General features: G+C 33.3%; 1 protein-coding gene and 1 long non-coding RNA gene across 7 annotated transcripts; both read right to left on the minus strand.

The window, feature by feature from the left end:
* Window positions 1-77: 77 nt before the first annotated feature.
* LOC115984315 (beta-glucosidase 17-like) lies at window positions 78-9,077 on the minus strand. Of its 4 annotated transcripts, none has more exons than XM_031107308.1 (13): window positions 8,716-9,077; window positions 8,544-8,613; window positions 8,061-8,119; window positions 7,806-7,881; window positions 7,563-7,640; window positions 7,372-7,459; window positions 7,030-7,282; window positions 6,101-6,216; window positions 3,803-4,020; window positions 3,521-3,549; window positions 3,324-3,426; window positions 3,118-3,220; window positions 78-595 (listed from the first exon to the last, which is right to left on the minus strand). In XM_031107308.1, exons 1-13 carry the CDS (start codon window positions 8,935-8,937, stop codon window positions 382-384), a joined length of 1,629 nt encoding a protein of 542 aa, XP_030963168.1. In that variant the 5' UTR covers window positions 8,938-9,077; the 3' UTR covers window positions 78-381. The 4 variants fall into 4 exon arrangements, with proteins under 4 accessions (XP_030963168.1, XP_030963167.1, XP_030963170.1 ...); XM_031107307.1 differs by having other exon boundaries at window positions 3,521-3,552; XM_031107310.1 differs by lacking the exon at window positions 8,061-8,119 and having other exon boundaries at window positions 3,521-3,552; window positions 8,716-8,726.
* A 15,170-nt stretch (window positions 9,078-24,247) lies between these two features.
* LOC115984319 lies at window positions 24,248-25,137 on the minus strand. 3 transcript variants are annotated; one of them, XR_004090478.1, is made up of 3 exons: window positions 24,885-25,137; window positions 24,391-24,472; window positions 24,248-24,305 (listed from the first exon to the last, which is right to left on the minus strand). It is a non-coding gene; the product is annotated as an uncharacterized LOC115984319 (long non-coding RNA). The 3 variants fall into 3 exon arrangements; XR_004090477.1 differs by having other exon boundaries at window positions 24,782-25,137; XR_004090476.1 differs by having other exon boundaries at window positions 24,391-25,132.
* Window positions 25,138-26,266: the final 1,129 nt, after the last annotated feature.

The following is a 26,266-nucleotide window of genomic DNA, read 5'->3' on the forward strand; positions in this document are numbered from 1 at the left end:
AAAAGTTATTTCATCGCCCAATCTCATGACAGTCATGTTTTAAGTTGTGTTGATGAATTTCTGTATCAAAACAAGTGTTAATGATGAATGCATCCAAAATAGTTTCGTTATATATCCTGTTCAGTCAAGAAGCTGATTGAAGAACTCAATCTTCAAATGACTTCAAATCTGCTTGAGATAAGTAGGTTTACTTATCTTTGGCAACAAGAATTAATACCAGATTGGTTGTCCCTTATCATCTTTAGACCCAAATTAAGAAACTGGGAGACCCCTATTGTAATACACTACATATAAATTTAGAACTGATTTTCAGAATAAGTGCATGCTAGAGGATACATCGAAACAATTAGTTCAACATACAACAAAACAGTTGCTCAAAATTCAATTACTACTCATGTACAACAAAGGTTCGCTTTTGATGACATTTTCCTTTTGGAGAAATTTTTTGAACCATAGAGTAGAGCGTTTCATGTATCTTGTCAGCACATTTTTGTAATCTATGTAAGTGATGCCAAACCGAAGAGTATAACCAGAATTCCACTCAAAGTCATCAAGAACTGTCCACGCAAAGTATCCTCTCACGTCAACCCCAGCCCTGCCAAAACCATAATAGTTAATGTTTGAGAGAGAGAGAGAGAGAGAGAGAGAGATAGAGAGAGAGAGAGAGAGAGAGAGAGAGAGAGAATATTACAATTTTCCACCCTAAATTATTGCTCCAATTACACTTAACCCATGAGCTATTAAAATGGACGATCAACACTCCCCCCACCCCCCCACCCCCCCCAATTTTAAAAATACATTATATTTAACAATTTTTCGTTTGTTTTCCTATTAACGTTAATTGAATTCAGCGTTGAAAAATCAATTTATCCCTTAGTTGTCTATTTTAAAGAGGAGTATATGGTTTTCAGTGCGAAATTATGTAATACTTAATACCAAAATAGACAGTAGAGAGGACATTGAAACAAAGTTATAACTTTGAGGGGTCAATCATACGTTTTCATAGTTTATAAGGTATTAAGTGTAATCGTATATTGATAGTTTAGATGAAAGTAGGAGTATAGGAGTAATATGAGAGCTGGAGGGTTAATATTCTAAATTAACCATTAATAAAAGTTTATAGTATATGGATTTGGTTCTAATTAAGTTATATATATATTTTTTAAAATTTTAATTTTAAGCAGAACTTTAACTCATGTGGGTCCATAGTTCCTCCAATATTTTTGGAGTTATGATATCCTGTATAGAGTTACTGTTGAATGTGATATGCAAATATAATAAAGTTACTGTTGTGTGTGACCCTGTAACTACATGTCTACAATTATTACAAAATTAAGAAATAGAAAAGAGTTATTAAGTTTTGTGATTGAACCTACCATCAGATTTGAGGTAAAAACTATCATAATTGACCATATCATAGTTAAAAATAAAAATAAAATAAAATAGGAATATAAGAAAATTAATTAATGTTCAATGTGATGTAATTAACTAACGAATATGACAAAATTATGTCATGAGAAATCTTGTTATTAGTAGAGATACCATATCTAAAAAGTTGTGGGTATTATAGCATTTCCTTGTTTCATGCATATATAATATATCCAACATTAGGGTTTAAATGCTAATTCAATTGTGATAATAAAATCATTTATGGTGCCCATGCCTATGGTTCGAACTCCACTATCCCTCCACACATTTATGCATAGTCACTCACCTTATAGCCTTTAGGAGAATTGATAGATGACTTTGGTAGTACTTTTCTTAATTCACACACATATAATATATTTAACACTAAGGTTTTGGTGATCATCCAGTCATAATGGCATCATTTAGAGCTTGTTTGGTTTAAAAGAAAATGGTCACTCATCACTCAGTTTTTATCATCCATCACTCATCACTTAAAACACCCAAATTTCTTGATTCAACCCGTTTGGCACATATTTTCAACTTTTCATCACTCAAATTTTTTTTACTTTTTGTGGGACCCATACTTGAGCAATGGTCATAGACTGCTGTTAGCCTACCTGCCAAACCCTCATCTCCCACCATTTTCTTCACTGCACATTTCATTTTGCCACCACCACCGTCACAGTTTAACACAAAAACTCCATTCACAGTTTAACCAAAGAAGTACAAACAACAAAAACTCTCAACAATTTAGCACCACCTAAACCAGCTCATCACCCCAAATTCAAAACTTCATTCATACTTATTTATGATACACCACGAAATTAAAAAAAAAAGAAAATGGCTTCCAGATAAAAAACGAGCTTCCAATGGAGCTGTTCCTGGCACTGACAACAGAACTTCCAGATCAAAGAACGAGCTTCCAGATCGAATCGTTTCCAATCGTTTCCAATGGAGATCTGTCGTTGCTGTGGATGTCGATTTCGACGCTCTGGCCAGATCAAAGAACGAGTACGATAGCAGTGATGAGGAGAACGAGCGCGTGGTGGAGCTTTTCGGCATGTGATCGAAGATTGACGCCGATAATCTCTCGGCTTGGGTCGGCGTGGGTCGGCGTGTGAGTGACCGGTGGGAGAAGAACAAAAAAGAAAGAACAGAAAGAACACTGAATCGGAAGAAAGCAAAAAGAATGTTGTGCGTGTGAGTGGTCGGTGAGTATGACTTTTTTGCTCTGAAGAAGAACAAAAAGAAGAACAGATAAAGAAGAAGAGAGAAAGAAAGAAAAGTGGAGGAAAAAAAAAAACAAAAGAAAGAAAGAAAGAAAGAAAAGAGAGAGTGACTGGTGGGATGACTGGCTTTTGGGGCCCACAATCTCCTCCTATTTACGAACGTGCCACTGAAAATCAAATTTTGAGTTATGAAAACAGGTTTCACCTATTTTCATTTTCCATGACTGTGATCCGGTTTTTTGAGTGACTGAGTCATGAAAACAATGACTGGAAACTCATCCAAACAACTACTCCTCCATGGGACCCACACAATTTGGATGATGGAAACAGAAAATTGAGTGATATCACTCAAAACTCATCCCATCCAAACAACCTCTTAGGGTGTCACATGTTTGTACTTTAAACCAGCACACCTCTCTCACTCCCACTATCACCTATATAAGAAAAAAAAATTCCCAATACTATATGCATAGCAACTCACCTTATAGCCTTCAAGAGATTTGATAGATGACTATGGTAGTAATTTATCCTTAAGCTATCATTGAGAGCCTCTTGAATCGGCAATGAGCCATTATCAGCAACTCCTGAAAAGTATTAATGTATATGTATATTTGATTTAGTTACAAATAAAAATTTCAATTACACTACTGAAATTAAAAGCATAGAAGGATGAAGATAGTTTCTTACCATTTTCGGTAATGAAAATAGGCGGATTGTTGTATTTTTTATTTATGTATAGCATAAGTTCTCGAATTCCTCTTGGATAAATGAAAAGCCAGTCGGCAGCAGTCTACAAAACCATTATTTACATAGTTTTTTTTTAGTATATACAAGAAGTACAATATTCTTTATATTCAAACATGAGAGAGAGAGAGAGAGAATACTGGTTGACCAATAAGAATGCCATCCTTCTCCGCTGTGGTAGCAAATAGAGTGACGACATGAGTGTTAGAAAAAAATATGAGGAAAATGCAAATGCAACTATAAATTTTACTAAAAAGGATTTACAAATTGAGGGGATAATGGATATGATTTATGCCAACTCAACAAAATAAATGCTTGAATACTTTTAGATGACTAATGACAATTCATTTTTATAAAAATTGTAATATGTATTCTTTGCATCACCATAAATATAAATCAAAGTTATGGATTTTGAGCTTAACTGGTCAGATTTACGTGGCTATCTGTTGTGTAACTTAGGTTGACGCTACTAGAAGAAGTAGAGTCATCTGCATATCTTGCAGTGTAGTAATTTACTCCAAGGAAATCTAGAGAACCCTTTAGCATCTTGGATTGTGATTCAGTAAATATGAGCAGTCGAGTCCCCACCAAAGCTCGCATAGTCTCAGGATAGTCACCAAATATAACTGGATCAACAAACCTACACAAATAATAATAGAAATAATAACAAGTCTCTATATGAGGGTTTGATACAATACATTGAGACACGACCTTAACTACTTAATCTAAAAGCTTAAGATGGTAAATTGCCAAGAGATTCGCAGTTCAGTTAGCAACTTTTGGTGTTTTCATGGAAAATAATATTAGATTTCAAATTTCACCACCCTTAACTATATCCACACCACTCATATATAAACAAACGTATTCTAATAAATTTCCCTTATCAAATATAAGTTTCCTAATACTACGTATTACGTAAAATTACATTTCAATTAGCCGTTTTAAGTTTTCAAATATAAGTTTTCTCTTTCTCATTTTGCTGTTCTTTTCTTGTGCGAATAAGGGGGATACTTATACCCATTATGGGTTGTCTTCCCAAAAAAAAAAAAAAAAAAAAGAGGATGAGGTAGTGGGCATGAGTCCCATCACCTATTAGTTCTCAAGGTTTTTTTGGGGGGGGGGGGGGGGGCGCATAGGTTTGCAATAGGCTCGTCCACTATCTATACTAGTCACTCAACATTTAGGGAGTATTTGGTAGAGGAGTTTGAGTAATATTGTTTGAGTGTTTTTTATATACGTGTGGGTGAAAAAATGTGTAATGTTGTCTAAAATGCTTAAAAGTGTGTTCAAACTAAGCTACCAAACAACCCCTTAATGTTGAGAGATTGTTGGTTGGTGGGAGCAATTAATGCATAGGTGATGGTTGTCCCCTTCGCAGGTGTTGCCTTTCCTTGGCGTAACCAAGCTTCCTTGCTTGGGTTGTCCACTTGTCCTTGATTTTTTTCTTCTCTATAAGCTTGGAGAGCGGATTGAGGGATTTTACTCTGTGGAATCTTGTGAGGCATTGTTCTCGAACTGTTGGTGGCTCCTTAGCTAGGTTACGACGATGATCTCGTTGGTTGTTTGGAAATATCTCCCAATCCTACTCGTTAGTAGGGACGGTGCCAGAACTTTGAGTTAAGAAGCGGCTTTAATGTTGGCTATATGCAGTGATTTTAACCTTTGACTTTGCTACTATTTAGCTGCTGAGATTTTTTTTTTTTTATTCTTAATTTTTGTGTGTGGATAAGAACAAAATTAATTTTGTTTAGAATTTTTTAAAGGGCATGGTTGTTTATTTTGGATAAAATTGGTTAATTAAGCTTAATTTTTTTAGTTTTTCTATTAGTAATTTTTGTTGTTGAGTTATTTTTTTGGGCTTGTATATTTTGTTTTAGATTTTAAATCTATAAATTTTTTTTTATTTTTTTATTTTTATGGTCACTAAAATGAGAAAAATGCTAGAGCTACAAGCTTTTTTTTATAAATTACTGTTATGATAAGTGGTTACTAGTAAGTAAAAAAACAATGTGAATGGTGAGCTCATTATGTGAACCAATAAAAATTTGCTACCAAAACAGTTTATAAAAATGCTGTAAAAAAGTTTGTGGGTAATATTATGCTTAAAAGAATCAATGATATTATTTAAGGGAAACAAAATGTAATTTTATATAACAAAATTGCTAGAATTAGTACGCATATATATAATCATGATAGTTCCGTCCATGCTCGTTAGCAGGCACTTCCTCATCACCCCACCCCCCCCCCCCCCCCCCAAACACACAAAACACATGATAAAAATAAAAATGTGCACGATTGCAAAAGTGAATGAACGAAGAATATGAACGAAGACTAACCTTGGCATTCTCACTAGAGTTTAAAAAACAGAGGAAGGCAAACATATAGATTGACCTTTGTTGCTAAGTTTATAGGTTATTTTGTTAATATTAATTAGTGAGATACGTACCATACCATGCATTATTCTCAAACCAAACAATTATGGATGGAGTCGATGGACCATAAGGTCCATAATAGAAGGGATTACAATGTATTCAAAATTCAAATCCAGCCACTTGAATTATAATGGCTATGCTTATTATGCTTTTGTTGTTTTTATGCAATGCTTCTTCTAAGTCTTAACTACCTTTATGTCAAGCAGAAAAATACACGCGTTTTGCAAATATCTATGAAGAAAAATAGGAATTAATAAATCTTGTATAAAATTAAGTCATAAAACTTACCATCCAAACAAAAAATCGAGACCTCTAAAGGCAGCCTTGGTGCTAGCAACTGTTTGGTATTTGGGCAGCACCCAACGACTTGATACTGTAATGCCAATTACTCCCATTTGAGAAGCCTACAAAAATCAAATTCAGATTATCCTATCCAATAAAATATATTATAAGACATTTTTATTTTGAAAGTAACTTTTGCAATATTATGAACCCTCTTTTTTCCATACTAAGAATAAATATTGAAGTACAATAGATTATCTCTTTTTTCCTTTAGAAGGATTAGGATAGTTTTATAGGCATTAATCAAGGAAATCATTTTCATACAAGAGGCTGTTTCGGTTTGGCGAGAAGAATGATACTAGTGTACCATTTCAGGATTACCGCTATTTATATATTTCCATTCATATATATATATATATGTGTGTGTGTGTGTGTATTTATTTAAGTATGAATATATTAAATTTTATTTTTTATCAACATAAATATTAATGTCCACATATTTTATAAGCCTATATATATTAACCAATATACTATGTTTTTTTTTTTTTTGAGAATCACCAATATATTAGTTTAAATAACATGTTTTTTATTATTTTATTATTATTTTTTTTTGTATTGGCATTGGCCAATACTGGCTAAAACACCCGAAATATCCCAGGTGCAACTCATAGCTTTTTTTTTGTACATTTTGAAGGAGTACCGGTATTAATTTAATGGCCGGTAGGGTAAATTTTCCTAGTATGGCTAATACCCATACGATATTGACTTGCTTGGTATTAATAGAACAAATCTACCAGGTTAGTGTTCTTTGTAATTTAAAGCACAACCTTGTATTGCTAAACACAATCTCTCTCACACAAACATGGCTTATTAAATATTATTGAGTCATAAGTTGGTATCTCATCTTTAAATTGATCATTTTTAAAAGCACAAACCTGATACTTTTCCCTATACAATTTCACGACAGTTGCATGAGAAAGAAGAAAATTATGTGCCACTATATAGGGTTCTGTTCCGGAGTTCCCATGCGTGCAATTTCCGATATAGTTTGAACATCGACCAGGTGCCATGGTGCCGTCTGCGTACCCCCCAATGGTAAATATATTTGGCTCGTTAATTGTGATCCAATACTTCACTCTATCACCAAATTCTTTGAAACAAAAGTCCACATAGTTGCGATAATCATCCCTAATTATAGAAGATTATTAATTGTTAATTAGTCAGATTACGTATATACTAATTGCATAATAGATTTTAATGTGTAATTTGAAACTTACACTATGTTTTGGCTCAAGAATCCACCATACTCATCTTCAAGGGCTTGTGGAACATCCCAATGGAATAAAGTTATAAACGGTTTTAAACCTAATAAATTAACTATAGTCAATATTAAGAAGAGGCATATATTGATATAGAAAAGAATGATTAGCTTTATGAGTAGCATGTGAAAGGGAGAATGAAATTTCACCTTGAGACAGTAGCTCATTTATGAGGTTACTGTAGAATGTGACCCCTTCTTGGTTCACTCCCCCACTGAGTTTTCCTTCTGAGGACAAACTTAGGTTTTATAAATAAGATTACATGTCACTTGGAATATATACCATATAAAGAAATTATGCCATGTTTTGTAGGTTCTTAGTAAGGAAAAAAAAAGGTTATGAAATTATGCCTAATTTCACAAAATATAACAAAGGTTGAGCAATGGTCTTACTAGGTAGTATTCTGGGCCATGAGATGGAGAACCTAAAGAAGTCTAAACCAATTTCTTTCATCTGAGCTATGTCCTCCTGAAAACATTTTTCCAGTCTTTTTATTAATTTAATGCAAAAAAGAGAAAGAAAAGTAAAAGAAAGAAAACATAAATTCAACTGCAATATAGTGGGTGTAGAAGGGTAGCTAGGGATAGAATCAATTTTTTTTTTTTGGTGTGTAAGAAACTAATAGAATACAATCATATGAACCATACCTCAAAGCGATAATAAAAATTTTGAGCTATAACCCCGGTGCTATGGTCCGCAATTTTTTCTGTCATGACACCATAAAATTTCTCAAAAAAAAAAAAATCCTCACTAATGAGTTAAGTGGTACTATCTTTAGGTGGATTTGGTCTGTGGAGCAGATACTCTACCTACCTAAAAGTCAAAATTTTTATCCAAAACAAAGCACTATGCAGGCTTTGGAGGACACCAATTTCTGTCTTTGACACTAACTAGGGAAAGCTAGTTCTAATTATTTTTTTAACAAATAACTTTTACTTGTAAGTTGTCATTAACAATATACTCTTAGTGAATCACTAATTGCTGTGAATGGTTTTCTTTCTCTTAGCGAGGCAAGTGTAGTTTAGTTTGGAGAACTAGCTAGTAGCTGCTTGTTTTGCCTTTGTTTGCACATTTGTACATTCATGTTGATTAAAAGTTTCCCATATGCAGAAAGAGAGAAAAAGAGAGACCTGGATGTTCCCTAGTGAAAGTGTCCCATATGCTAGGTCCTTTTCCATGTTGATATGCAGCCCCTTCATACTTCCAATAGAAATGAAGAGAACGCATAATATTAGTATAAGAACATAGGGAATTAGTGTAGAAAGTATGTAAATATTAGTGTTATTGCAGTGACATATGTACCTGGTAAGCACTTGAGGCCCCTCCAAATATGAAACCAGCTGGAAAATCTCTCCGACTTAAACTTTCAGTGAAAGAGAAAAAATAGGTAACAACAAGCAGCACATACCAAAAGAGACGATGATGATGATAATGAATTTCCATGCCTGACTTTCTCCAACTCCCCATGAATGTGTTGGCCAACCAAAGTATAATTAGCACACTTATATAGTTGTTGAATTCCATTACTCATTCTCAGTGCACGTAGTTTATTGTTTTTTCACATAAAAATCAACTAAAAGTGTCATTTGGTTAACCAGGCAAGTAATCATCACGCTTAATTATATATGTATTTGGGTCATCTGGATCACGATGCTTGCTCAATAAATTAATTTCTGCATTTGATTGTGTCCAAAAGTAATTGTACCCTACCAATCTTCCAGCATTCCTAAAGGTCTTGGTGGTTATTATCATGCATTTAATTTGTTGCTATCCCAAACTTGTCCGTGGCTCCAATGATAATGTTAGAAAGAAGCAAGTACACCAATTTTTCTTGCTTCACGTGTCCATAATGTTCTTAAGTGAATTGGTTGTTTCGTACTCATCAGTCACCATTAACCCTAAGGTTTAGAATAAAAGACACAAAATGTAAATGTTAGAGATATGAGCTCAAGAGCCTATTTTATTATATCGTAATTTTCAACTTTACTAAGTTACCTTGGAGTAAGTCTTATTGTAAATATTTAGATCTGTAATTTGACTCCTAGTTTTTTTGAATGGATAATTTGACTAGTTGTACCTGCACATTGCACAATAAAATAGTATTTACTTGTCTTCATATGTTACATATCACCATTGTTAACTTGCATTGCTCTCTCTCTCTCTCTCACACAGTAGAAAAATGAACTGAATTTTAACTTGCCTTCAGTGTTCCAAGTCCTTTAACTTTTGGGCAGACGATCCATCAAAATCATGTGGAAAATAAAACTAGCAAAGAATTATTGTACCAATAAAAATAGGCTCCCAAAAAAAATAAAAAAATAAATAAAAATAGGCTAAAGACGTAAGGTAGAAGAACAACTGATGATGATGAATTTCAATGTATGACTTTAGGCTGCACTGCACTCTTTAGCTCCCAACTCCCTGGCTATATACTGTTGGGGAATTATAAAAGTCATTACGTGATGCACCAAATTAATCATATATTGGAATTTTTAAACACTGGCATATGTGCCCGAATTAAAATCTTCACAAAATGTATTTTTAGTGTCTATTTTCTAATCCATATGCAAATTAAAATTTGAAAATATAAATCGTAAACCGATTATTATTTTTGTATTAAATTAAAGCACTTTTTTGGTCATCCGGATCACATGGCTTAATAAATTAAGGCCTAAATTTGCCCCACGATATAGAATTCTTTGCATATAAGGAGGTATCAATTAAGTTACAAGACTCTCAGCCATCATATAAAATTCTTATTGATGTACTAACGGAATTTTTACTAGTTGACCTATTGGGAAGCTATTGGATTCACTTTTGAATTTTTTGTTTACTGTTAAATTTAGATCCGGAAACAAACAAAAATTTCACCAACAGCACGTTACTGTTCTTGAGTAGATGAAGTCGTAGCATTTTTGGGATTAAGAATGTTAGGTACATAATTTTGCACCATAGTTGATTGTTTGGGCTAATTTTTTATAACCCAAGATAACGAGCTGAACAAGATAAACTTCACGTTTTTTGGACTTGAAAATCCTTGAAGGCCCAATCCCCAGGAGTAGATGAAATGGGTTATGTAAAGCAAGTAATCCGACCCCAAACTACACTACCAGACCACATAAAACCAAGGCCGAGTCAAGGCTATCCTCGGAATTGGGATGAGACAAGCAATGGATAATTATAGAATACTCAACGAGTACTATAATTGCTTATCTATATTTATATATATCTAAAAGTTGAAACGTAGCAATTATTGTTACTATACTTGTGTTAAGCCACATCATTGGTCACGTCACTATATATATATATATATATATTGGTTTACCAATTCTATTAATTTTTTATTGCAAAATTAATGTTTTTGTGGCCAATGCACTACACTCCAACATAAACTTTATTGTTTATATTCAAAGCTCCTTTCAACATTAAATTTTTAGTTTTAATGTGAATAGCATGGGATACCAAGTGGTCTTTTGCACTACCACCCTAAGTTAACTAAAATTTACTTTAAAAAAAAAAAAAAAATACTACTATAATCACTTCTACTACAACATATATCATTTCTTTTTAAAGAGAAAATGATTATAATCACTCTTCATCAATCACTATTTCTTCATTTTCAAGGAGCTAGTCAAACTTTATTTTTGGTTTCCCATTTATTTGAAATTTATAATTTTTTAAAATTTTATAAAACATTTATTTGTATGTTGTAATAGTTGATTCCGTTGTGTATATGAAAAGAAGGTGATCTTTTCATCTTCTCCAATCATTTCTTCTGTTATTATTATTTTTTTTTGAGATATTTCCTTTGTTATTTAATGTTAGACCAAAACGTTTTCTTTGCTATATGGAGTATAAAACAGACAACACGAATTTGGTGTGGTGTCATTACAAATTTATTACAAGTGATGCCTTCAAGTGTGAGATAGCAACAATGTTTGGTGGCTTCAAAGGTGACAATACCAACTTGGAGAAGAATGCCCCAAGTGTTGAAGAGAGCCTTGCAATAGGTAGGATGCTGTTGTCAAGGGAGATGGGATTTCTTTTTATGTTAACACATTTGTTCTTAACGTAGATTTCATGCTTGATGAATACACTAAGTAGGATATCCATTCCCATGGTTTCCACCAAAAGGTAAAATTTCTAATTTGTATAATACCTCTATTATATTTTGTTAGTAGTATTGAAATTGGGACCATGTTTGACATGAGCAGTAATTTATGTCTTTTTTTTCCCTCTTTTTTGTATTTTATTTGATAGTATAAGTTGAATAGTTGTTTTTTGTTTATTTCTTTTTAATTCCATATTGCAATAAGAAATTAGAAATATAAGATAAACTAAAGAAATTATTTTTCAGCTTATGTTTTTTCATATTTTAGGGAACTTTTTTTTCTTTCCTGTGACGTGTCCAAATAATAAAATAAATTAAAACTCAATTGTCTTCCTTCTTTCTTGGCCATCAGGCTTTCTTTTTTTTTTTTTTTTTTTTTTTTTTCCTATTCCGTATATTGTAACTTTTGTAACACTTGATGCTTCTAAATTTTTCATGTTGGATTTGATATGCCATATTTGATGTGCACAACATGTTAATCAGCTTGAGATAATCCAAGATATAGACTACCTGGCTAAAGCTAATAATCCACACATTCGATGGTTTGATGTTCAATCAAACTACCCTCAACAAGTATGTCACTCCCACAAGTAGTCTCACTTTTACTTATAAAAGAAAAAACAAAATAGTTTAGTCTTACATTTTTTTTTTTTGATAGTATTTTACATGTATCTTTCCAAATACTAATGTGGACACTTATCTTTAATGACATGGCAGGTAATGAGCTATTATTAACATACCAATAACATGATGGAAATGGGGCTTCAATGTGATGGAAGTTGGGTGTATGTAGGTTCTAAGAATGGTATAGTAAAGATCTGGGATTTGAGGTAAATAGATTTTCCCCCCAACATATATAAGGTGGATTTGTTATTATTAAATTATTATATTATGCCCCTATTGTTTAATATTATTTAGAGTTACTCTTATATATATATATATATATATATATATATAAGAGGAGGTGTAAAATTTATTATTGCTACACTCCTATTGAGCCACCTCATCCACCACATCATTATTCTTTTTCTTATTATTTTTTACATTTAATTTTTTTTGAAAATATTAAATATATAAATATATTGGTTTTACAAATTCATCTTAAATAGTCTTAACTTTACATATTCATGGTCTTTAATTATGATGTTATAACTAAATAATAAATCAATGAAAAATCAAAACAAAATATATTGTCTATACATATTCATCTTCAGCGGTTTTAACTTTACATATAATTTTGCATTTACAAGTTTATTTACTTTAATTTAGATGTTTATAACTAGAAAATAAAATCAATGAAGAATAAAACATTGTCTATACATATTCATCTGATATTACTCCTCATCATTTTCTCATTAGTGTATTTTTAAAGATTTTTTTAAGAAAATAAATTCAATTTTGTGTTTAAAATTAATTATTTAACTATTTATTATTCACATATTGGATTAGATAATGGCAATATTTACAAAATACATCTTTTTTTATTTTGGTTAAAATTTTCCTCTATTTTTTCCCCTTTAAAATTGTACTCTTGGTTTATTGATTTATTTTTATGTTATTAAGGAAAAAGAGTTAAAATCATCATGTATAAAGCTATAGCCAACCCTTTTACTTAGAATCGGCCACCTATTTCTATTGAATAACTTCAAAACCTTATTAAAAATTTTGAATTTGATTGTGCATTGGATCTTTGGTTTGATAACATCACATTTGATATGTTTTACATATCATAAAGGAGTTTGATTAGGATGTGAGTTTTATTTTTACCTTTCTTTATTAAATTAGTTCAAATTGCAAAAAATAAACTTAATGAGGTTACTCTAAAATGATTATCATGTGCAACGCAAGACTACGACTAGTATAGCAGTATTGATTAAAAACATGAAACATTTAGATCCCATATTGACGAAAACTTCATACAGTTGGCTTTGTGAGTTGTAAAAATTTTAGGGACAAAATACAGTTGGCTTTGTCAGTTAATGTCCTTATTTGTTGAGCATAAAATAAAAGGAATAATGTTAGGACATATGTGATTCACTTGTTAGGAACATATGTCACTATTTTATGTAATTGGCTAATCCTTTGACAAAACACACTTTACTTGTGTTTGGGTAGATTTAGGATGTGTTTAATACTTCAAGAAATCTTTTTTCAAGATCAAGTGTGAAAGCCATGCAAGTCTGTCCAAGATTCAAGCTGAAAAGTGCAAGTTCATTAAAGCTCGATAGCTAGCTCAACAGCTAGTATTTATCGAGCTTGAAGAGCTGTTCCAGCCCCGTGGCTTAACAGCTACTCGATAGCTGCTCGACAGATGGCTATCTGTCAAGGTTTATGAAAACAGAATTTCACTTCTGTTTTGACTCTAATTTGTGATTATGTGTTTGGGTCTTCTTTTCTCATAACTCTAGACATATAAAAGGACTATTTTAAGGGCCGTCAAAGTGGACACAAGTTGCACAAGTGTTAAGCAAAGTTCGTTCAAGCAAATTGTGACCGGAGACAGAATTTGCCATAGTTCATCGTTCTTTTGTAGAAGTTGCTGTGTTTGTGCACCGTAGGGTTTTGTGACCAAGTATCTTCTTGATCTTCATCGTCTGGATGAACTGAAGAACTTTGCAGCCAACAACCTTCTCTAGTTGGAGATTGAAGTCGCGTACCGAGATTCGAACAATTGGTTAGTCACGTACTGGGAGTCGTGCATCAAAAGGAAAGATTGTCACAACAGAACAAGTCTAATTGGGTATTGGAGTAAGGGTTCAACTGTAGGTTGGTAGAAGGTACTGGAATTCCTTTACTTGTAACCGCTTGTTGTGATAATAGTGAATTCTCAAGAGTGGTGACCTTAAACTCATTCGGTGAGGTTTTTGCCGTATTGGTTTTCTCCATTCGTAAACAAATCACCGTGTCAATTTAATTTCTGCTGCACTTAGTTTAATTGGTGATTTGTTTGTGCTACCACGCGCTTTGCATGTTAATTTGGTTAATTAATAAACTTGACTAATTAATCAATTAATTAATCACAAGGGGTCAATTCATTTTTGGCCTATTAAGTGGTATCAGAGTAGGCACACTCTGATTAGGGTTAATCTTTGTTGTGTTTATCCATTGACCTCTATTTGTATGGATAGAGGACAGTCTTTAATTATACCTCCTTTATTTGATGACACTAACTATGCATACTGGAAAGTATGCATGAGAGCTTTCTTGCAGTCTTTAGATGAAAAAGTGTGGCAAGCTGTTGAGATAGGCTGGACCAAGCCGAAGGAAGCACCGGTCGATTGGGATGATGCCAAGATCAAGGCAGCAAACTTCAACGGCAGGGCATTGAATACTTTATTCGGTGCGGTCACTAATGAGGAGTTCAAGAAGATATCATCTATAGAAACTACTAAGGAGGCATGGACCATTTTCTAGACAACCTATGAGGGAACTAAGGCTGTCAAAGATTCAAAACTTTAGAGGCTCACTACAAGCTTTGAAGAAATCAAGATGGAGGAGGATGAGTCGTTTGATGAGTTCTATGCCAAGCTCAAGGACATAGTGAACTCAGCTTTCAATCTTGGGGAAACCATTCTTGAACCCAAGATTGTGAGAAAGGTGCTCAGATCTCTACTTGAGAGATTCCGTGCGAAGATTACTGCTATTGAAGAATCAAAGGACATCGACAAGATTCCTCTAACAGAGCTAGTTGGTAATTTGCAGACCTATGAGTTAGGTTTAACAAGAATTGACAAGTCGGGTAAGTGTAAGAGCATGGCATTGAAGGCCAAGAGTAGTGATACTTATGAGTCTTTAGATGATGAGAATTCTAAGATGAAGTCCTACATCACCCGGCAATTCAAAAAGTTTATGAAGAATGCCAATGGGAAGGGCTTCGACAAGGACCGTAGGCAATCTAGCTCTTCACAATTCAAGAGCCAAGATAAAGGAAAGAAGGATGCTAGGGATGGTGATCAGTATACCGTTCCTTTAGGACCAAAGTGCTTTGGGTGTCAAGGCTTCAGTCATATGAAACAAGAGTGCCCTACATATCTTAAGACCATTGGGAAAAGCAAGGGACTTGTTGCTACCTTGAACGACACTGAGCCTGAGGATGATTTCGACAATGAGGATGACGGAATCTTAAATGCCTTCACTGCCACTGTTAATCCTATTGAGGGGATTGTTGAAGATGTGGATGAAGAAGAGGAATTGGTGGAGTCCAAGTTTGAGAAGATGGATGAACAAGATGACATCCACACAGCCTATGCAAAGTTGTACAAGGTCTCAGAAAAGCATGAGAAGTTGTATAGGTTGACCACCAAGAAGCTTAGTGATGTGGAGCTTGAGCATGAAGAGCTTTCCACAAAGTTTGATGAATCAAATCAGACTATTGGAGCACTGAGGTTTGAGAATAACTTCTTGGCTGAAAAGATCAAGAAGCTTGAGGCAGAATTGTTCCAAGTTAGAGCTCAGCTGGAAAGGACTTCAAGTGCTAAGCTTGATGAAATGCTCAGTCTTCAGAAATCTGCTTAAGATCAAACTGGTTTAGGGTATGATTTCTCTGCTCCTAGTATTGCTTCTACTAGTTCTACTGTTTTTGTTCCTCCTGCTAATAATGTTGAAATTAAGAACACTAATGTTAAAACTAATTTAGCTAGTGAGAACATAGACAAGGGTAAATCTATCTTAGGAGCACCCCCTAATCAAGATAAGAAAGAAGCTAAAAACCCTAGGGGTAAGAAGGTTAACTCTCAAAAGCTTAAACAGAAGAAGCAACATCTCTGTCATCACTGTGGAGTAACCGGTCATACTTGACCTAATTGCTATAAGTGGCTAGCCACTTAACATAGCAACGACATGATCGCATCGAGAAACCAGAATTAGTTTCCATCCTCTTTTACTCCCCTTGGAGATCTTCTCAAAGCCCTCATGTTCCTTTCGAACTTGAACGATTTTAATTTTTCTCTCTCACCGCCAGTTCAAGGGTTTATTCAAAGGAAAGGTTCTTCCAAGGTATAGAAGGAAAAAGGGCTCCAAGTGATTTTATCACTTTCTTTTCTCTCTTCGTGTTTTTGTTTTTGCATAACTTATGTGTTTTGCTTTTATTTTGAGTCAGTCTAGTTTTTAAGTTTTGCTTTGTTTAACATGTTTTTGTTTGTTTTCAGCTTTTTTTATTTTGTTTTTGATATAAAAAAAATTGAAAAATCAGACAAATATATAAAAACAATGTGTTTTGTGTACATTGGTACTTATGTACCTTGGATGGCTATTGAAACAAAATTTTCTAAATTTTGTATCTTTTGTAGCTTAGATGAGCATCTCTATGCACAACTAAGCAAGTGAGTTTTGTGGCTCGTGTTTGTAATGAGTAAGATTAAGTTATCTCTTGTACTTAACACTTGTATCACTCATTTTGACAGGAGAGACTAGAAAATCCTAAGAGAAAGGCATAAATAACCATCTCACCACTATTGCCCACCAATCATGAATGACATTTGTATGCCTCAGCATAGCAAAATTGGAATGTCAAATGCTTAACATAATTGGGTATTTCTTTTCTATCTCTTATATGCCCATGCATGGTTTGCTTAAAAGAAAAATATACAAAGAAAAATCAAAAGCAAAAAGATCAAAATGCTTTTAAATATGATTGCAAGCGTGTATTTTAGGAGATGTAGGAGTTATAGGATGTACTTCAAAGGTGATAGTCCCCATCAAACAGTTATGATTGTGTGTGAGTTAAAGTGATTTTCTCATATCTCAAATCGTCATAACATGTAGACACTTATGCAATCTTGCGATATTTTTCACACACAACACGCAATATTCTTTGCTACTTTTGATACATGTGTCCAAGTTTACATGTGTTTATGTTTCAATATCATTTTAACTTAAAAAAAAAAAGAAAAAAAGAAAAAGAAAAAGAAAAGAAATGAAGAAGACAAAAACCCTACCTCTCCCTATCACTAAAAAACAAGCGCCCCACCTTTTTATTTTTTCAATCCCACGCCTCCCTTTTTACTCACTAAAAACTAACACTCTATTTCACTCACTAAGAAAAGAAAGAAGAAAAAGCGCTCACCTCTATAGCCCAGGTTAGTATTCTTAAATCCTTATATCTTGATTTTTATATTTTGTTAATGTAGTGGATTACTAAATGGATTTGTTGGTTGATTTATTTTATCTAAAATTTGGGTTTGGTTTAGATATATCTCTTTCATAATATACAATCTTGTATTGTAGGTAAAGTTCTTGACAATTTGGTACTAGACCATAGTGTAATGTTTGTGTGTATTGGTGGCCCCAACCAATTTGTTGATTACTTTTAATTATATGCAAGCACCTATTACACATATAATTTTTTCCATTATAACCAACATAAAATATTTTTTTCCCTATTTTATTGAGTTTGTTGAAATCAATAATAAATTTGCTCATTACAGTTTTCAATTAATTGCTATTCTTAGTTCATATATAATTTTATGTGACTTGTTGTGATGATGGATATATTGTTAAGAGTGATGGGGATGTACTATTAATGTGGTTATTGGTGGTGGATGTATTCTTGGAAGTTCTAATTCACAAGAGAACTACAAGGTTCTTGACAGTAGTAAGAATTTATGATAGATGCAATGTTTGTGTCGGTAGTAAGGATTTATTTTTGATGCTTTGTCATTTTATTGTGGTGATTGTGTTAATTTTTTTAAATGAATATATTTTAATTAATTCTTTATTATTTACTGTAAACATAAAAATTTGTGTAGTTATAATTTTTGTATATTTATTAGTTTAATCTAAAATATTGCAGACCAATGTTAGGGAGGAGATCGTAGTATGAATAATTACACAAGATGACTTTGAGGAGGAAGGTGACTCTCAGATAGAGGAAATTAGCTCGGATGATGACTGATCTTCCAATACTTATGCTTTCAAGTTTAGTGAAGGACATAATATAGCTTTCATGTATTATTGAACATCATGCTATTTTGTAGACCTTTTAATATTTTCATTTTTATTGCATTATTCACTTATTAGTTTTGAACAATTATGGATTTGTACTTGTTATTTGAATGGAAATTTTTTTATGAGATGTATGTTTGTAATTTATATATTATTTTATTTACTTTCATATAATTCATGTATTTCTTTTTCGACAAAATTGTTTTGTTGCAATTAAACTACTAGAAATGGCCTTTCTTTTTTCGACGAAGCTATTTTGTTTCAAATAATGTATTAGTGACGTGGTAACTAATTTTTAATAACGGTCAAAGTTCGTTGAAAAGACATAAATGGTCACTAAGATTTTGTATTTTTGATGAAAAGCTAAGTATTTACGATGGCTTTTGGTCGTTGAAAAAAATATATTAATGATGGCTATAGTTCGTCGCAAAATGTATTTGGTCGTTTGACTTCATCATTTGAAATTGTATTTTTGACGGCAAATCAAGTATTTATGACAACTTTTTGTCATCGAAAAAATACATTAACGATGACCTTAGTTCGTCGCAAAATATTTGGTTGTCCAACTTCCTCATACGAAGTTGTATTTTTGATGGCAAAACAAGTATTTATGATGACTTTTAGCCGTCGAAAAAATACATTAATGATGGCCTTAGTTCATCACAAAATGTATTTGGTCGTCCAACTTCCTCTTATGAAGAAGTATTTTTGACGGAAAAAATAAATTGCTTACGACGGCTTTTTATTGTCAAAAATGAGTGTTAGCGACAGCCTTGTCGGTAATATAGTATTATGACGAGGCTTTTACCGACAGATGTCAACGGCCTTTTGCCGTCGACACTACTAATCTGCAACAGCTTTTTGTGTTGTTGCGACAAACTTTGGCCATCGCTAATAGCAATCTTTTTTGTAGTTTTTGAAATATAAAATTGGTTAGACTTGTTTAGTGTGTGTGTGTGTGTTTTTGGGATCCATGTGCTTAAAATTGTTGTTGAGAGATGATTTTGAGAGTCAAAAATGTTGACTGGATCATTGGTTGAGTTGCATGCTTGATTGCATTCATATTTGTGTTTTTCTCTTCTTGAAAAACTGTTTTTAAGAAATCTCGACAGCTCCTCAACACCTAGCTTATCTATTAAGCTCTTAAGCTATTTCTTATCACAATCTCGACACTTCTTGATAGCTAGGTGGATCGATCGAGAAAGTTCCTGTCCTCTCGATAGCTTCTCGACAGCTGGTGGATCGATCGAGCTTCTTTAATCGTGTCTGTTGAATTATTCCTCGACACATTCTCGATAGCTGGATCTGTCGATGCCTTTTTGCTCAACACCTTGCTGGACACCTGTCTCGACACCTTTATCTGTCGAGCTTTACTGACCTTTTATATAAAGGTTCAGCGCGATCCGTTTCTCACTTTTCTCGATCTCTCTCTCGACAGACTCATCTCTTCACCTCCCAAACCTCTCTCACTCACTCCAAACTTCTTCCTCAAGGTTTCTTCAAGGTCTTTCCAAGTTTTTCTTCACTTGGTGAGTTTCTTATCACTCATTTTCATGCATTTCATGTTTTGAAACCTAAATTTTGGGGTTTTTGAAAAATTTTGGGGTTTTTCAAAATTGATGAGTTTTTGTTGAAAATTTGGGATGGGTTGTTGCTTAAATGAGTTTAAAATCTCATGCATTGCATCACATGTTACATATATTTTGATCGATTTGTATGGCTATATATGTTTCTCGAAGCTTCAATTTTTAGAGAAAGACAGACAGATGGGTTGAAGGGTGACTCTGAAACTTGGGTATGGACTTTCCTTTTAGTAAGTTGTGAATTTATTTTTATTTTTTTCATTCCCCTTAAATTTTCTCAAGAAACAAACAAAGATTATTTATATAATCGGTTTGCAATTTCGTTAATTTAGAAGGGGTAAATTGGAATATTCATTTGGTCAATAATTTATCTACTCTACTCTCCCTCCAAATCTCTTCAATTTGGGAGAATTAAAAATGAGGGGTTAGAGATAGTTAAAACCCCTCCAAACCCTTCCAAACCCCTCCCCCTCCTTCTTTAAAAAACTTTCAAACAAGGTAATTGAATTACTCTCCCTCCCTTTACTCTACTCCCCCTCCTTTTTTAAACTCCCAAATAGGGCCATAAACCCACTATCTTAAGGTATCACTTAAGGAGAACAATGACTTATAAACTCTAAAGATAGCTCACTCTTAATCAATATGAGACAAACAACATAGAGCAATAGTGTTTGTAACACTCACCCACGCTAACATTTGGTATATGTAGGAGCTAGCTTTAGGCTAGCCCCGTACTAACATGGACATTCAATATATATGTCTCTCCTGGGTTACAACATCTTTAAGCTCACAATATCTTTATAATGCATAAATCCACAATAATAAACTATGCTCGCAACAAATTGGCACTACAAGAAAAAGGGGCTATTGCGGCGGGCCAGAAGCGCCGCTAAAGCCCAAAAAAGCGCCGCTAAAGGTACATTTGACCTATAGCGGCGGGTGCTATTGCGGCGGGCCGTCCCGCCAGTGCTGCAGTGCCGCTATAGGTCAATTGCGGCGGTCGAGAAAAGCGCCGCAATAGATCTTCCATTTAGCGGCCGTTTTGGTCTATTGCGGCGGGCTAAAAACCGCCGCCATATGAGGTTGTCATTCGGGTCAAGAGGCCTTTTAGCGGCAGGATAGGCCCGCCGCTATATGTCGTCACCTATAGCGGCGGTCAATAAGCGCCGCTATAGGGCTTCCTGTACAACGTACCCAATGCACCTTTTAGCGGCGGGCGAAACCGCCGCTATAGGTTTTTTTTTTTCCTTTTCTAGTGGGTTTTAAAACCACATTTCTATTTCTATTACAAATAACCTGTAATAATTAATTTTAGCTCCACTAAGACCTTAGGAGCACAACAATGAGCAAAATGCACCCTAATACAGCAAAAAATAAATAAATAAATTTGATACATATGGTCCTACATGTATGGTTAACTGGTTATCTATAATGATTTGTTTGCAATAACATGCAAATTGCATTTCACATTATCTATTCAAAATGTCTTTATTTCTTATTTTAATAAGTGGAACTCACAAAAATTGAGAGTTTTGCACATTATTTCTAAGTTAGTCTATGATCATAATTTTTATCTTATTCTTTCTGGCAATTATTTACAGATTGTTGTGACTTCCAAATTGATCTACTTTTTTTTCCCACTACTCACAAACCAATGAGATTCAAACACACGAAAAAAAAAAAGTGCAGCAATTATTCTTATCAATTTTTCTCACTATAAAACCAACATAGTTTTTCTTTACACAATTTTTTTAAGTTGTGAAAGTGTAAGCCAATTAAGTGGTAAATTAAATTTTTATTAAAAAAAAAAAAAATCAAGCATTCTTGTAAAAAGAAGATAAAGATTGGGTTTTGTGTCAATACCTTTGGGATTTCTGACTCTAGAACGAACTGTGGCGTTTGGCTGATCCAAGTTACAAAAGAAGCAAGTAGACCTATAGATTTATCATTTAAAAACCATCAGAAAAGTTGAGATAGAGCGGCCAATAGCAAAGATTTTAACTTTAGAGGACTTTGACTTTTCCTTGAGACCCATTAATTACAGATGGTGAAGGAAATTTAAGAAAGGATAGAAATATCAACATAATGCTTTTCAATGGATGCACCATTCTAGCACCATATTTTAATTTGATACTACCTACACAATATATCTAAGCCCACTGCATCATTATAAAAACATAATCATGCCTTTCAAACGAAAAAGAAAAGTTATCATGAAAAGCTACTTTCATATCAAGCACAAGATTTGTACATCTTAACTTCAAGAAAGATATATAATAAAAAGCCCTTCAAGCATTCAAAAACAATTAATCAGGACTTCCCAAAGGAGGTACACCATCCCTGAGCTCATAAATTATAAATCCCAAACCTTGACAAACTCTATTCAGGTTTCCTATTCCTGAACTCAATCACCTCTTCAATCTTCAAGTAACGATATATAATTTAGCAACAATAGCTCCTTAATTTCAATTCTAAGCCAAAACCTTGACTAACTCTATTTAGGTTTCCTATTCCTAAACTCAATCCCCTCTTCAGTCTTCAAGTAACAATATATAATGTAGCAACAATAGCTCATTAATTTCAATTCTAAGCCTATAATTAGTAGGAATTCAATGTGACAGCTAAAGGGATTGCAAATTAGTAAGAAGATAACAATTTAGTTTTTGGTCCATTGGAGGCCTGTTGGGCAAATAGTCCCATTTAGCAGTATTATTGCAATTTAAGGGCTTCATACCTTTACTTGTTTTGAACTGCCGCGCTTCCCTTTCTTTGAGCCAATTATCGTCTTAAACCAATGTCCAGAACCCATCCCTGCTATGAAGAATTTGTGTTTAACTCAACATACCCCTGAAAGTAATTCCAATGTAGATCTAGTCAAAATCAGCATTGAGAAAACAACATCAAGTTTAAGAATTTATAACATTTAGTTTTTCTTTTCCTCTACTACTCACTACTCAGCAACCAACCAAACAATCATCAACAGGATGTTTGCGGCTACCACATCTTGTTAGTAGTTATAAAACAATCACAACTCAATTAACAAATACAAAAATGATATGAAACAACTCCACAAGATTTCAAACTTAACTAAATTGGAATCAAAGAGAAGGAATCATAATCTTATAATAATATGCAAGACAGCTTTCACCAATTGATTATATACCCACCAAAAATTCAATAGTATATCAGACCACTAAATCTGTCTGGTTTAATGGTTCTTTCTCATTTTCATTAGTGATATTAACATGAGACGACTACATCTCTTTCTAGGATTCTCGGTCCCTGCCATGCTTTACTCATTCATATGAGTACTATTCTATTTGCCTATAGTACCTTTTCAAGTAGAATTCCAAGTTGACAGAGACTTTCCTAGCCATATAAGACAGATTCATCTTTTAATAAGTTGGGTTATATTCCTATATGATGCCAAATCTATGTGCAATTAATGCACTCTATTCAAGCCAATTTTCTAACAAGTTTTTAAGCATATATGACTGCAATAGCAAAGGAAGAAAAAGGAACCCATATAGCCCTATCAATTGGAAGTAATAAAACCGATAACAAAGAAACCGAAAATTCAAAGTAAAAAAGTAAACATACCGCTCCAGTAAAAAAGTAAACAATCTGTTTAATTTTCTTTAAAATATTGGGCTGAATTCAATGCAATTGAAACTTACCTTTGATGACCAAATACGTGGGCCAAGTTTCAGCATTCAGTGTCAGTTAGCTTATCATAGTTTCAGATTAAAAGAATAAAAGAATCAGGCATGTCCCAGCATTCAGAATAAAAGAATCAGGCATAGTTTCAGATTAGCTTTTCATAACACTCACAACAAAGGGCTTCAAGTTTCAAACTATTCAGCAGTAAACCTACTAGAAATAGTATGTACTTAATGCTTATATAAAGTTCTAAAAAGGTCAAAATAAAAAAGGTGCTTACACCCAAACACCTTGACACTAGATGTTTGAGCTTTGCCTCAAAGATTTCTAGACTATGACCCAAGGAGCTTAAACTTAAATAGCTTTAAAAACGAGTACTTTTACTAAAACTACCCGATACAATAAGCAAATAGTCTGAACCTGCCTTAGCCTTCAAAAGGATATATTTACCGTCATGACCAACACAAAAACATAAATAAAAACTACAATAACCAGATGCCATTTTATAGTACCATAAGGGGTGAGTTTCATGTAATACCTGTCTCAAACGCAAGAGCTGCAAGATCTTTCTAGTCTTTGGGTGCATGGCATTGATACTGTAAGTTCCAAATTCCAATAATAAGAACCTGGTGATCTACCATAAAGATTCATGTAACGGAAAAATCAAACAGGAAAACTTACCCACGAATGCGAATGATAAACAGGAGCTTCGCCTCTGGGTCAACATAAAACCCACCTTTCAAACACAAGCACAAACCCAAACCTATAGCCAAATGAGCACAAGCAATATACGTACCCAACTCTGAAAATCCCAAATCAAAAAATACTTATGGATTCACAATGCGAATCCCAATTTTTTTTGAACCCCAATCCCACAGCCAAACATCCATATCAAAGCACTAACCCCAAGACCCAATAGGGAAAAAAAATTGCAAATCAAAATCACATTGCAACCTAAACCCCAATAGTATATTCAATCACAAAAATATGAAATTCAAATCAATGATTTTCTTGTAATGTATTTATATGAAATTTCTACAATTAAAAAAAAAAAAAAAAAAAAAAATCTCACCGATGGGTAGAGGAGGTTCCAGAAAACCCACACTCTATATATTGAACTAAAAACCCAAAAATAAAAAATACAAAATAAAAATTACAAAGGGTAGAGGAGGTACTAGAAAATTGGCGGTGGAGGAGACTAGCGGCGGAGGTGGACATGAGAGGAGGAAAGGGGAAGAGGCGTAGGGCGGCGGCAGTGGTGGCTGGCGGCAGAGTGGCAAGGGTGAGGGAGAGAGTGAGAGGCGAGGATGAGGGAGAGAGAGAGAGTCGAGAATAAGGGGACGCCGATGGCTAGGGTGGGAAGTGGCGGCGGCGGCGGAAAGGCCAGGTGAGGGAGGCAGGGAGAGAGAGAGAGAGAGAGGCGAACGTGAGGGTGAGGGAGAAAGAGAGTGACGGCTGGTGTAATGGGTAAGAAGAAAAAAAATTAAAACCCTAACCAAAGCTTATTGTTTTTTTTTTTTTTTTTTTTTTTTTGCTCTGGTCTAATCGTTTCGTTGTTTTCTTTTTATTTTTTCTTTGTATTTGCTGATATGCTTCTTCTTTCTTTTTTTTTCTTTTTTTCTTTTTTTCTTTTTTTTTCCTTTGCCTTTTCTTTATTGTTAATAAGCCCTTTTTGTTAAGTTTTCTTTTTACATTTTTTTTCATTTTTCTTTCCTGGCCATGACGGGCATGACATGTTTTTTTTTTCTTTTTTTTCTTTTTTTAAGTTTTAACTAGATTTTTCTATTGATTAAAGTTTTAAAAAAAGTTTTAATTGGATATTTTATTTTTTAAAGAATAATTTTTTTTCTTTTGTATTGGTACTGGGCATGATTTTTCATTTTCTTCCTTTGTTTTTTTTTTTTTTTTCTTTTCCTAAGTCTAAATGCGTTAAGTGATGAGTTGCCTCACAAAAAAAATAATAATAATATAATAATTCCAACATAATTTAATACTTCCAATTATTTAAATATAATTTAATATTAAAAATTAATAAAATATAATATAATACTTCAAATTAATAAAATATAATTTAGTACTACAAATTAGTAAAATATAATTTAATAATTAATATAAAAAAAGGCCAACTTACCCCATTAACGTAAAAAAAAAAAACTGAACAAGGTAAGGTCAATTTTACTTCTACCAGAACAAGGTAACCTATTTTAGATCACAAAGTACACGAGTGGTTTAACTCAACAAAAAAAGAAAAAACAGGTACACGCGATTGACGTTGGCTTAAAACATATTAATGTTACGACATATAATTACACATCATAATATAATTTAAATAAAAAAAAATGTTTAGATGAAGAGTTTAGATTGTAGTTAAATTAATATTTTTATCAACTTAAAAATTATAGGAGAAAAAAATAAAAACAAAAAAATTATATTTATTTAAAAAAATCTGCAATTTGGTGAAGTCACTTGGTAAATTATGGTCACAATCAAACGGTTGGATTTAGAAAATGGCGTGGTCAATAACATATTATTGAATGTTACACTAACCAATAACTTA

This window comes from Quercus lobata, chromosome 4, assembly GCF_001633185.2.
Source record: "Quercus lobata isolate SW786 chromosome 4, ValleyOak3.0 Primary Assembly, whole genome shotgun sequence".
NCBI classification, from domain to species: Eukaryota; Viridiplantae; Streptophyta; class Magnoliopsida; order Fagales; family Fagaceae; genus Quercus; species Quercus lobata.

Bases quoted from the DNA above. Each gene is read 5' to 3' on its own strand.
- LOC115984315 (XM_031107307.1), bottom strand. From the start codon at position 8,937: ATGGAATTCAACAACTATATAAGTGTGCTAATTATACTTTGGTTGGCC. The intron at 8,614-8,715 runs GTACATATGTCA...TTCTATTGGAAG, and splicing joins GGGCCTCAAGTGCTTACCAG to TATGAAGGGGCTGCATATCA. The intron at 3,553-3,802 runs GTTAAGCTCAAA...TTGCTACCACAG, and splicing joins TAGCCACGTAAATCTGACCA to CGGAGAAGGATGGCATTCTT.